General features: G+C 34.2%; 1 protein-coding gene across 1 annotated transcript; it reads right to left on the bottom strand.

Annotated features, from left to right (window-relative positions):
* Window positions 1–4331: 4331 nt before the first annotated feature.
* LOC127947070 (cadherin-related family member 5-like) lies at window positions 4332–13980 on the bottom strand. The gene is made up of 14 exons (XM_052543998.1): window positions 13780–13980; window positions 12889–13076; window positions 11889–11951; window positions 11684–11773; window positions 11480–11569; window positions 11141–11242; window positions 10882–11064; window positions 10575–10665; window positions 10389–10486; window positions 9831–10037; window positions 8726–8839; window positions 8565–8631; window positions 7650–7825; window positions 4332–5463 (listed from the first exon to the last, which is right to left on the bottom strand). Exons 1-14 carry the CDS (start codon window positions 13859–13861, stop codon window positions 5008–5010), a joined length of 2007 nt encoding a protein of 668 aa, XP_052399958.1. The 5' UTR covers window positions 13862–13980; the 3' UTR covers window positions 4332–5007.
* Between the last annotated feature and the right edge of the window lie 200 nt (window positions 13981–14180).

Genomic DNA, 14180 nt, shown 5'->3' with positions numbered 1-14180 from the left:
ACACGGATAGAAAAATATAACAATAATGAAAGCATTTTTGTACAGGATTATATTTTAAGTTATGGTCGCGTATGTGATTTAATATAATACATGGAATACTAATACCATTAATTATTTTAAAAAAGTAACTTTTAATAAGGTCTGCGTATCACCTATTTAATATTCATGAGATTATTCTTCGCCATAGTGCGGTGCGCGTCGCGAACTTTGACTGCGTCCCACTGCGCGCGAGGTAGTCTCGTGACGCTTTGCTTACCGTAGGGGAGTGTTCATTTGAACAAGGATTTGAGACCAAAGGAACAGGATACTGCTCTTACTCATTCAGGCAATGAGAGCACAAGTATGCGGACATATCATCCAGCTGATCGGATGTGAAGACAAGTGTTTTTTTTTTAGATATTAAAATACAAAAGACAATTAAGCTAAATAATTGCACATTTAATTTTTTTTATATTTCAGTCACAGATCGCATGCATAGTTTATATACATGCATTATATATACATGAACTGAACTGCAACAAGAAGCACAAATGAATCTTTATCATAAAATTGAGATTTTTATTTCAATATGTTTAAACTAAAAATATTTACAGAATGTGAAGCCTTTATTCCTTCTGTTTTGAAGTGAATCCATCTGAATCATCAGTTCAAATGGCATCGGTACAGTGACAATATAAAATGTCTTTACACAGCAGTTAGGTCAAATGCTATGCAGGCGAGAAGGAAAAGTGAAACCTGCTGCATACAGAGGATGTTAGATCATCAAGATCAGTATGTGCAAAATCAGGTAAGACCAGTTCCTCCTCTCCGCCGTGCTGGAAAATACAAAAATAAAAAGAATCTGAGGAGCTTTAAAAAGACGCTTTCATTTAATGTTCTGTAGTAGCTACACATTTCCAGTAAAAAAAAAAACTGTTTAAATCTCTAGAATTACCAACAAAATAAAAAGATCTACTTGAGAGTTAAATTATCTTCACATATAGTGGCTATATTAATATTCGTCTTGTAAGTTTTGGCTTATATGTGACATAATTAAATGGCATATTTTAATGGTTAATGTTAGACACAGTACAACATCAAGCAATATTGCAGGATTTCTAATAAGGTATAGGAAAGTAATCCCATCCAATGAAAAGCATCCTGAATTAATCCAAAACAGATTACGTTCACTGCTCACGCAGTGACTGAATCTATAGTATCCTGTATTACCACATTAATCAGCTTTTTCCAGCATGGGGAAAATAATACTTTACAATATTGTGTTACTCCATTAAGAGTAACTAATTGGATTTCTTAGTTACTTTTATGGAAAGTTATACATTATTTTACTTTAAAAGTAATCTGATTAAGTAACTCCCATTGTCATCGGTTACCCCCGACATTTTAACTTTACATCTGCTATATTCGATCATGTTAATCAAAACTCTTAAGATATTTTGTATGATTCTGAATTATTAGGGTTTTTTTTGTGTTGAAAAATCACATGTCCTTCTGAATATTTTGTTGTAGGAATATATAAACATACAATACTTCAAAATAAAGTACAGAGCCTCTAATTTGTAAACAAACAAAAAAAAATTGTTTGCTTCGAGCATTCTTCTTTTATCAACTCTTGAATGTAGGTAAGTTTCATAAAAAAAAGCAACATTTTTATAAAAAAGATGAAGAAAATCGCATTTTTATCAAACGCTAACGTTACATTTGGATCATATGCAAAAATACTTCCAGCAACACCCCTAAAGCTTCACAGTCTTATCAACTTCTGGATCGCCATTTCACTCGTTAACATCAAGCAGGTTTTCATTTACAGTATATCCTGTTTATTGTTGATGATGGCCTATTTTTTCATCTATTTTTGCATCTGCTTGCATTTGATAGCGCTCGTGTCTGTCTTCCTCATCTGTGTTTTTGATCGGGTGATTGTAGACTCATTCAGGACATTTGCAATAGCGCCCCCGAGCGTATAACAGCGAGAACGCGAAAGTATGGACAAATTCGTGTTTTGCGAGGAAAGTGTTACTAAACCATGATAGAAAATACATGAACTTTTGTATTTAAATCTATATATGTATAGTGTGGCATCATAAACTTGTAGATGTGACAGAATTCACATTCAATGATTATGTTTGCCCTTTAAGATATGCATTTAGGCCTCTAGGACTTAAAACAAATATGTGTGACTATTATAAATGGGTGTAACAGGTCCTTCTGGGGCTCAGGAGCAGCTGAACACACATATACATACATTACTGATAAAATTACAGATGGACAGAGAGAAGAACACTATCATGCACACACACACACACACACACACACACACACACACACAAACATCGCTGTCAACAGATTACAAATTTTAAGCAAATGAATTTCATGGCATGTCTGAGTGATTTGGGGCACAATCCTTACCATAAAACACACTATAAACCATTTTACATATAGAGGCAATTTATTCCTATGCTAACCCAAACACACACACACACACACACACACACACCAACAAACAAACAAACCCCACTTCTGTTGAGACCAGGCAGCATTGCATACCTTTTGCAAACCTTATTGTCATTCTGCTATGTGGAGACATACAATAGAACGAAATGGACAGACGCACAATCCTATGAAAAAGAAATAAATACAATATAATCCATGTAAATTTACTTATGCTATATAATCTGTGCAAACAGATAACCTATATAAACCCATTTACAGAGTAATCAAATACATATAATACACACCTAACTGTACATATACTGTATACTTCATATTAATACTTTACATGAATAGAACATTAGACATATTTGAATTAACACAAGATGCAAAAAAATGTAGTGCATTGGGACGGTGCAAACAGGGATGTGTCCTCTGCAGGGTCTCTAGAAATTTGACTTTATTGCAAGAAGACAACAGAGCCAAGATACCTGCAGAACATCTGACCATCTCACTCAAAGCTTGCTTTTTTACAAGACTTCCAGCGGCTGATCTGCGGGTGTTTTCCTCCCAACTCCCGAAGTCCTTTCCCATGGTCTCCTCATTAACTGTCTGTATTGTTCTCGTAACAAGGGCAGACTGCCAACTAGCATGCTTCAAAACATGTCACAAGTGATTATTCAGTGTCTTTATCTCATTATTTTTTGCAAAAGAACATGTTAGCAACTCAGTGTCAATACAGATGTCTAGCACAAGCAACTAGAGCTCAAAACTCATTCGTTCTCGTGTGACTTCTTTCAGTCAAATAGGCCATAAGAACGTTTTGTGAAATTTAGATTAACTCATTAATCTGTATATATATATATATATATAGGCACGTAGTTCGTTTCTCCAGTAGAGGGCGTCTAAGTAACGTGTAAAATGTTCAGAATTGATTGCAGTTTGTTGGAACCTTCTCTTTTTGAAAGTCTATATTATTTTTATTCAATTTTATTTCAGTGTTAGTTATTTTAGTAAATCAAGTTAAACAAAAATAAAATGAAAAATGTTGCTTTGGTTATTAAAACCATTTTTTTTTTATGTTTAAACGTGTTTAAATATCCCTGGTGCAGACTTGCTGTCATGGCAATATTTACTTGGTCCACTTCTGATTCAACTTTGCCTTTCTTTAATTTTTTTTTAATTTAATTGAATTCTTATTTTTATTTTAGTTTTTGTCCCCAGCCCAGGTTTTGTTAGATACAGTTAAATCTGTCCCTGAAGATGGAGCTATTTCCCATTAATAATAAAAAAAAAAAATTCCATGTGTTATAGTACTATAGTAAATGATACTATGGTGCATAGTATTTTTTCTTTTTTTTATGTAAGGGACATTTTGGCATATAAGTATCAGTGAGTGAATAGTCTAGGTGACCCGCTTAGGATTCACTTTCATTGGTCCGAGGTCAATGCAAAAACTTAAACTTAATGGTCCAAAACAGGCCTTATTTTCTTAAAAAAAAGAAAATTCTTGTTTTGTGTTGGTGAAATATGACCCTTGAAGACTGATTTCGTCAGACTCATTTGTAAAGATCTGTTCCAGTGTGTTTATTTGGGGTATAGATTACAGTACTGTATGTAATAGCATGCAAACTATTAATACTGCATTCACAGATGGATCACAGTCCTCAGGTTAATCATTAAATCTTATCTAAGTTGTTATAGAAGAATTTATGAGCGTTGTGCATGATTATGAGAAAGTCCACTGTAATGTCACAAACAGTTCACATCACAAGGTTGTTATAACAACTGTCTCATTATACATGCCACAAATTATGCCATTTAAATGTTACTTTCTCTTATTAACTATAAGTAAACCATGAGGTTGATTGATTTTCAAAAAAGTCTAAACATCTGGAAAATTATTTTTTTAAATCTTGAAATTCAGTTTGGTGACAGAATAAATGACACCAGGTTTAACTAATTATTGTTTATTTTTTCTCTCTACAAAGAACTGACATTAAACAATTTACAATTTTTGTTTTTGTACACAGCATAGTCAACGTGAAACACAGTTTACAACCCATTTTACCTCCATCTATTTTCTGAGTGACATAAAAAAATAAAAATAATTCAGAATCATGTGCACTGATGAATCATTCACAATAAAAACCAGCAACATATATTTAGAAAGCAAACAGGGTCCGTTTTGATTTCACGTTGACCTTTCATGCTAGAAACTGAAAACTAAATTAATTTTGTGCACCATATTTACAGACTTGCTAACAGGAAGTAATATGAAAAAGGAAAACATTTGTATAGACTTTAAAACACGGAAATGAACTTATAATGAATCTCTGAAAGCTCCTGCTGTACCAAATGAATGCATTTAGCAGATGCTTTGGATAAAAGCAACTTACAGTGCATTCAGGCTAACATTTTTTACCTAACATGTGCTCCCTGGGAATCGAACCTACAACCTTGTGCTGCTAATGCAATGCAGGAACACAAACATATAAAACTAAAGTGTCTAACGTTTGAGCTGAACTCAAGTCCTTGTGTTTTGCAGTTGTCGCACTGGAGAAAGCAATCTGAGGTCTACAAATCATCAGTCATCAGTCCGTCCTCATCGTCCGAATCCATGTCAGTCCTTAGGTCATCCTCTTCCTCGGTGTCGTCATCTTCCTCGTGGCCTGCATCCGCTTCACCAGCGTCGGGAATGATGACCACTTCCTCTTTGGTGCTGGGGTCGACATCTTGCTTAAACCAGACCGCTTTGTATCCCTCCTCATTGCGCCGCTCTTTGGTCAGGATGGGTTTGACTTCCTTCTCGCCGTCGATGGTTTCTGACCCTGACAGGCTGCTGGAGTCGACTGGAGGGCTGCTGGTGGTCTGGAGAAGGGCGCTAGGGGTCGTCTTGTTCAGTCCCGACTCCAGTTTGTTCTCCAGGTCTGCAGCTAACTTAGAGTTAACACTTCCAGAATCAGCATCGAGCTGGAAGCCCTCATTGCAGTACTGTACACCCACTTTAGGACCACCCGAGCCTCCACCAAGCTGTCGAAAGATAACATCATCTCATAAATATGCTCTAGATATAGAGAAAGTATTAATGTTAATGGAATGATTCACCTATAGCTGTCATTATAAAGTTTGAGGTACTCTAATAATGGTTTTATGAACATAGTATGCATGATATTTGATTCAATGTGAATTTACATGAATAGTTTTATTATGATCGATTAAATTCAAGTCATAAAAAATACTCTCAAATATGCTCTAGATACATAAAGTGTTCACATTAACATTGAATGGGATTATTTGAAAAATAATTTGAATCCATAGGAATTTACTTGAGTATTCTTTTACAAACTATAATTATAATTATAAAAATGTATGCATGGATGTTTTTTTAAACCGTGAAATGTGACATTTTACATTTATATGCTTTTAGAAATTATTTGATTCAATATGAACGAGTGGTTTTATGAACATGTAACAATTTGGTTTACAACTGATTTGATTCAGCGCAGCTATTAATATACAGTGGAAAGATTTTATAAACCATTCGAAAAATTAACAAAATATTGTTTTTTTTTTTAAGCAATGAAGGTGACAATTTATGAATAATTTTACAGACTGTTCAGATCAGTCTGAACTTTTACACAGGAATGGTTTTAGAAACCTTGAATGTGAACAAATAAGTCCATTCAGAATTTACATTCATGGTTTTATGAACGTTTTATTTCTGTCAGAAATGAAAACATCATTTTGATAAAAATTGGAACATGACAAGACTTGATACAATATTAATTTATGTGAAATTACATTTATCAACTATTAAATTAGATCCAAACACGTAGGCATAGTTTTAAAAAAACGATTCAAATCAATGTGACGGTTAACGTGAAAATACTTCTAAAAACTGAAAACAATACTTTAAAAAAATGAGGTAATTTACGTCGAATGCTTTTATTGCATTTTTCAACTATTCAATTGTAAAAATTTACCTAAAAATTAGGGCCAGGACTAAAAAATTAATCTAATTAATTAGAGGCTTTGTAATTAATTAATCGAAATTAATCGCATTTTAATCGCAGATAAATATTTGACCTGAGAACAGTGAGAAGTAATTTTTTTTCACATGGATTTATAGTATACCATTGAATAATGACTGAATACATAAGCTTAAGCAACAAAATATTGTTTATTTTTGTTCAACCAAGTCTAGCGCAGACCAGTGCAATTTTTGCCATGAAGTGTAGCAATAGCATATTTAGAAACAATTTAGAAATAGTACATTTCAGAAATTCAGGAAGCTTATAGGTGCTGGAACCTTCTGTAAAGTGTTTTTTAAGTAAAACACAATACTGTCAATTACATTCAGATCATTGGAAACACTGACTATTAGAAAACATCTCTCTGTTGCTTCAGAGGCCATAACATACTAAGTCCAACTCTCAATAACCTTGGCCAAAACAATAAAGATTCCAACATAAACTGTTGCACCAACAAAATAATACATAGTTCAACATAAAGTGTAAAGTCTACGCTAGCTGCTATATGTTTAGTGTTGAGGTGTTACTTGAGGCTCGATGTGCTGCAGTGATATGCGAACGCTAGTTGGTGCTCCAGTATAATCGGTCCCGCCGAAACTCATCCAGTGAGAAACGTTCCGCGGTGCAAAAATAAGTTATTAAAAATGCGGGATTTTTTTTCCCTGTAATTAATTAATCTTAGTTAACGCGTTATTTTTTGTGTAATTAATTAATCTCAATTAACGCGTTAAAGTCCCGGCCCTACTAAAAATAGATTTATAAACAGTGAAGGTGACCATTTAAATCTGAATACTTTTACAAACTGTTTTTACTTTAATATTAATTTTATGAACACTGAATCAAATTGGAAACCTTTGCACATTTTGATAGTTTGCAAATTTCTGTTGTGAATTTACATGAGAATGCTTTTACCAACCAATTTAAAGCAGCATTTTAAGGATGTTTCAATTCTGTGCAAATACATGAGAACGTTCTCTTCAATCTGACAATTTGTTTTAAATAATTAATAAATTCAACATGCCAGTTACATCAAAGAATGGTTTGAATGATAAAGATTATACGTGCCGTTTCAATTAGGTTTTAACCATGTTTCAATTCAGAATGACATTTCAGAATGAAAAGATTTTGTCTTGTATTTAACCTGAAACATTTCTTAGTTTGACAGTTTTGTGCATGGAAACTTACTGTGCTACGGAAGGCACTAGCCTCGGAAATCTTCTTCCAGTCTGTGTTATGGCCCTTGATTCGGTGCACCATCAGTCCAATGCAAACCAAGCACAGAACGATAACCACAGCCAAAGAAGCCCCTACAGCCGCCATATCTCCCGAACTGAACTCGCCTGCTTTCACCTGCTGTCCCCCTGAGGGAGAGAAAACATGTTTTTTTAGGATACTTAAGGTACACATAAGGTGGGTTAACCAGAACGATGCACACAAACTGCTGGAATATCAGAAATGCAATCATTTTGAATTACATGCGTAATGTGTTTTCCCAAACATTAGTGCACACCCTTATAGAGTTCTGCATTTTAGTTAGCATTTAGTTAGCATTTTAGCCCGTCAATGGTTTTTTTGAATGCATTTTTGGTTAAATGCCTGAAGTAAGGTCTGTGGTTAACAAAAGCTCAAGATATTTCATTCTATGACAAAAATGTATTTTTAAGAAGCTTGGCTTTACAAAGGACAACAAGTGTCTAAATGGGATTACAGAGGTTTTCAGCGACATTAAACATCATCATCTACTCTCCAGTCACTTTATTATGTGTTTATAATCACACTCTTGCAAACTCTTCAATCTCAAACTTTCAGGGAATATGGTTTTTAAGTTAAAGGTTTTTGAAGTTTAATGGTGGTGATCCTGACATCTTCCAACCATGGTGTAGTTTCTTTACAGCCTACGTTAGCATTTAGTTAGCTGAAAGTAAAAGTAAAATCCTAATAGGTTTTTGTTGAGGAAACCAGGGTCAACTTTCGTCATCACTGCAGCCCTCTATAGCCATTATCCAAAAGTGTCCAATAGCATAAAGCATGCATCCTTGAGTAAATTACGTGTGATTAGCACAGCGCTAGATTCATTCGTATTTTATGGTCTGGTCTTACCTGAAGTGACTTCAACCACAAGTGAAGCGGTGCTTGATTCTTCATTGTCTGTGTCAACCACCCTCATCTGAGTCACATTGGATAATATGGACATAAATATTTCGAATCACTCTAAAGTGTCTAAAGAGCATTAAGCACTGTATGAAATATTAAGGTCTTACTTCTAAATGTACAGTGCCTGGTGAAACCGTCTTCGCCATGAGTATGAAACCCTCTGGAGTGATTGAGAAGTCAGTGCCAGCTACAAACTCAAACCTGAGGTTAGGATTATAGCCCTACATAGAAAGAAATCCAGCATTTAACACCAGAAATATTACAGTTAGGCCTCATTCATAAAACATGAGTTTAATCTATATAAAAACATTTTTAATAAATTGAATGCATTGATTTAGTTAACCGTTTTATGATTTATTGAAGTCCATGTGACCATTTACATAATGGCTTCATGATCAATTCAGTCGAAGAATTTACCACTTTTAAAAATTGTTTTATAAATACTGAATTGTTTGAAGAATGGTTACATGAACCATTAATGCAATTTACTTAAAATAGTTTTTAAGAATATTCAATCAAATGCTTAATTTAATGCTTAAATAATTCAGTTAATGTTTATGCAAGAGTGTGAATAAGTTTACATTCATAGATGTTTTATGAACATTGAATTCAGTGCATTTCAGTGTTTTCCGGAATGATTCAGTGAAATGTGCATTGAATTCAGTGCAACAATTTATGTAGGAAACAGAACTATTAAATTCAATCCAAGAATTAACATATAAGAATGGTTTTATAAATACTGAATTGAATGTGATGCTTTCTGTATATTGATTTCGAAGCAACAGTTTATGCATGTTTTTTAAAAAGATGTGTTTTTGGTGTTTTTTGCCTTTATTATCATAGGACTGTATGTTTTTAAATGTTTTTTAGAAATCGCTTTAGGCATGACTCAATATTTGGCACAAATAGTTCAGTTCAGTGCCACAATATATTTAAGAACTGTTTTACAAAATATTCAATCCAAGGATTGATGCAAAACTTAATGTACACTGAATTGAACATGATGGTTTCTATGAGAATGGTTTTACAAACAAATCATTTCACTGCAACAGTTTATGCAAAAATGAACTGAAATGTCCATAAAACCAATACAAAAGATTATGTAAAAATGAATTCCGATTTAAATTCATTTTCACTAATCTTGCTTGACAGTATGGATCTTGATCTGAACGCATGCACAGACCAGAATGCTGTTTATCCCTGAGTTCTTACATCAGAAAAGTCTTTATCTGTAGCTTGGACTCTCAGGGGTCTGTTGGACGTTTTGCTCTCCAGAACCAGACTGTCCAGACCTGCATCCTTTGAGATAAAGCCTTCATAACTGGGCTTCACAAATGTCGGAGGGAACTTGGTGGTTTTCACCACCTTCAGGATGACTGTAGTGGTGGCAAACTGATCGGCGTTCTCTTTCTGATACGCCTGAGAAGACAGAGGGGAAATCTGGTTCAGAATTGAACTATACTCTACAAAATAAAGGATCCAGAAGAGGGTTTTTACAGAGCCATTTTTTGGTTCCCCAAAAATCCTTCAGTGAACAGTTCCTAAAAGAACAATTTTCCTTAGATTTTAATCAATAATAATAAAATAAATTTGGAATGGAAAGGTTCCATGGATGTTAAAAGTTCTTCAAGGGACCATCAGTGCCAATAAAGAACCTTTATTTATTAAGAGTTTACAGAATACTGTGGCTCTAAAATGAAGCTTCTGATCGTACGTAACATTCAACAACAGTGGTTTCATTCTTATAAATGCAGTTTTTTTCTCTCTTACCATGACTGAAAGGACAATCGGTCCTGCAACCCCAACCGGTTTCAGCATTGTGATGCTCCCCGTGTCATTGTCGATTTGAAATACGTCATCCACATTTCCTTGAACATGTCAAATGTACCATTAAAAACCAGTCGACTCCTTCCAAAGTTCTTCATTTCAACCCAAAAGGGGAATAAAATATCTCACCTCCAAGAAATGCATAGCCAATGGGCTCGTTCCTGCCTGTGTCACCATCAATGGCCATGACCGGACCTGGCTTCAGGGACAAAGGACCTGTCTGTGGTGTACAACAACATTCAAATACTCAAAAAGACTGACAAATTCATCCAATGAGACATTTCCTGATGTTTCTGCATTCATTAGCCGGCTTTATAATGTGAGAAATGTTGGTGTTTGTTGTGGCAGTTTGAAATAATCATCACTATATAACATTTAAACAGGTTTAGCTTAACATCAGACCTTTATCTACAACAGCTTTGGATAGAAAACCCACCGCTTGTTCGTTTAAGTTGACAGTCCCTTCATAACCAGAGCTCATGCACACTTTGCTTGTGCCCAACACGGCTTCTGTACAAGGCTGGATCCACGGTGGACGGTTGTCGATGTCTATGATGTTGGCTATAATGGTGGTTGAGGCAGTGTGGGAGGCTTCAGCTTTAGATCCAATCGGTGTGTCCTGAAAAGTCATCAAATGACAGTAGTTTATACAAAAAGAATGCAACTTTGGACATTTAACCAGAGTCAAAACTCACCTGCACATATAGTGTCATTGTGACTTTTTTAGTTTGATCATAATCCAGCACTTTTGTCACCAGAATGTTGGGATTGAAATTGGTCTCCAGGTCAAATTCTCCCTGCGAGAGAACAAAGGCCTTGTTTGAGAAATATTTCAAATGGGATTTGTTTTGGAATTCCTCTGACAATTTGGAACCAACATTCCAAGAGGAATTTTCTTTTAGAATTCCAAAAAGAAGAAACTTCAGAACATCGTTCCCAACAGAACAGTTGTGATTGCCGTGACATACAAACTCTGTACACATTCTTTTGGGATTTTTGTTGTCTCAGAAAGTGTAATGGGAACACAGTTGTACCTCAGGAGAATCCAGTTGGTAGAAAAGTCTAGCAGTTTTATCAGGATCGGTCGCTGTGATTAGGCCAACACTGGTATCCACTTTTGATAACTAGAAAAATCAGTAAAGCTTTAAGATTTTGAAAACCGCCTTGATCAAACAAACAAACAAAAATAAAATAAGTTGTACAGCATAAGCAACATTAAAAGTTCATCAGCAAAGTACCTCATCGACATCAAGGGTGTACTGACTCTGTGCAAACACCGGTGGATTATCATTTGTATCCTCCACGACTATTTTCAAATTCAGTGTGGTCTGAAATTACAAATATGACATGCAGGACATCAATGACCAACATTAAAAACATACAGAAAATAAGTAAGGTTAAATAAAACATTTACATGAAGGTCCATTGAAATAGTTTACTCACAGAGGGAGAGTCAGCTCTTGTACACTCGATATTCACCTCGTGAGGTTTGTTGGGGTCAAATGTCTAAGAAAATCACAAAACACAAAAGGTCTGTCATTTTTGTACATAAAGCATTTTAAATGGATCTGAGTGGTTGCTTTGAAATATTAAAATGGAAACATGTAGGGGTGTATTTGAGCTATAAAATAATGAAATGGAAATGTGTAAATTAAGCCTGTCGTGATAACAACTTCTTGTCGTGCAATATATGACCCCAGAAATATTTGCAATAAGCGATATTATTTTAATTTTAAAGACCATTTTATCCCACTTAATATATAATCACAGCATAATAATGCAAGAAGGCCTACACATTTCCAAATGACAACAAACTTTCAATTTTTAATATTTAGATCATGCATGGAAATTAAGTATCAGGATATTAGATACATTAAAAAAACTTGATTAAATCATAAATAAACATTTTGTAACAAAAAGTGCAAATTAAGTACAAAATGCACAAAGAACTTGTATGGAACTTTTTTTTGCAGAAGCATCTTTTACATTTGAACTAGCTCCTCATAACTACACCACGTAATATACAATAAGCTGCAAAAGAAATAAAATGTATATGATAGGTGATACAGTATATTGAGTCACCAAAAATTAATAAAGTCATGCACATATATTGCTCGATAAGACAATATATTGATTATTGCAACAGGCCTAGTGTAAATATAAGTTCAAACTTACTGAATTTTAAGTGGTAATTGAGAAAATGACCAAAAGCATTTTAGATCAAGACTAAGTTGTGCTGAGTGAAGAAACATCTCTTTACAAAAATATAGCATTTAATTGAAAAATATTTTACTGGCTATTTTAAATCAAGATATGAAAAATGGATTTGCAATATTAAAATAGTAAGTATGTACTTTGTACACCCCAGGCATTGAAAATTATACATTTAGAGTTTAATGGCTGAACACAAAACCAGACTCTTCATAAGATATACAGAATTAACCTCAAAGTCCAGCACAGTTACAGCAATGAGATCGTATTCGTTGAGGCTGAAGAGACCCTCTGGATCCTGACGAGTGATTGTAGCCGTCACCCCTGCCTCAGCGGTGAGTGATGTTACCGTGGCACCAATTTCGTTGTTTTCCGGAAAAAAAATTAACAGCGCTACATTGTTTTCCACCCAGCAAAGATCTGTGTCATTCAGAGAAAATCAGAGTTATAATATTGGCATGAATGGTCCAGGTTGACACTGAAAAAATTTGATTGTTAGAAAATATGAAGGAAAAAAATGCAAAATTTTGTGATCTTCAAGATAACAGTAAAAAAATAAATTAAACAACAACTTCTAAAGAAACTAAACGAAATTCCCAAAGGTAGTTTTTTTTTTATTTTTTCAAATAAGTAAGCTTTTTTTAATTTAAGCATTTCAAAGTCAAAAATAAAAACATGATTAAGTACATATTTCTGGAGTGTGTTTTTGTACTTTCCGTTTATGTAAAATACGAGTTTTGTGTAAAGTTGAAATAAGACATTCCTTTGAGAATTTAAATCTATTGATAGTAAAACATAAGCACATCTTTAAATAAAAGGTGATGAAACCTAAACATTGCTCACTCAATATGATATATTATAATAAAACTGATCAATTTCCTGAATCAGCCATGTCTTGTTTTTGATGCTTATGGAACCATAACAAATTTACAGAAGTTTAAATATTAATACTTTAAAGAATACCAACATTTCCAACTGTCTTAACGTTTTGGAAGTCTAAGCAATCATGTTTTTCCCAAGTATAACCAGATCAACAAGGAAATGTCATGTTCTGAGCTGTTTCGGCCTACAAAACCAATCCTGATTATGTAAGATTTTTCATTCACAAACTTTCAGCACTTACTTTGTGTTTCACTGAACTTGCAGAATGTGAAAAGAACCAGGAGGACGAAAACTGCAGTAGTTCCTTTAGGCCTCAAATCCATTTTTCTTGTTAGGTGATGGATCAATAAAGGAATATCGAAGACAAATCCTTTTTTCCCAAGTGAATTCAATTCCCATCAAGCAGTTGTGAGCGATAGCTAATGTGCGAAACAGACTTCAAGCTAACCTTTGAGATGAACGCTTATCTGGGTTTATTGGCTATAAAGATGAGCACAATTGGACTTTTGCCTCGTTGATATGAACACAGCTGCGTAACATGTGCATATCTCATAAACCATGAACACAAAGAAGAACGATGTTTACAAAACAATATTTTCAATTTGGTTAGTGTAAGAGCTGTTTCCAAAATGTTATACAGTT

The sequence above is a fragment of the Carassius gibelio genome, chromosome A25 (assembly GCF_023724105.1).
Source record: "Carassius gibelio isolate Cgi1373 ecotype wild population from Czech Republic chromosome A25, carGib1.2-hapl.c, whole genome shotgun sequence".
NCBI lineage: Eukaryota > Metazoa > Chordata > Actinopteri > Cypriniformes > Cyprinidae > Carassius > Carassius gibelio.
Note: the sequence above shows the minus strand (reverse complement) of the source record. Positions and strands in the feature narration are given on the sequence as shown.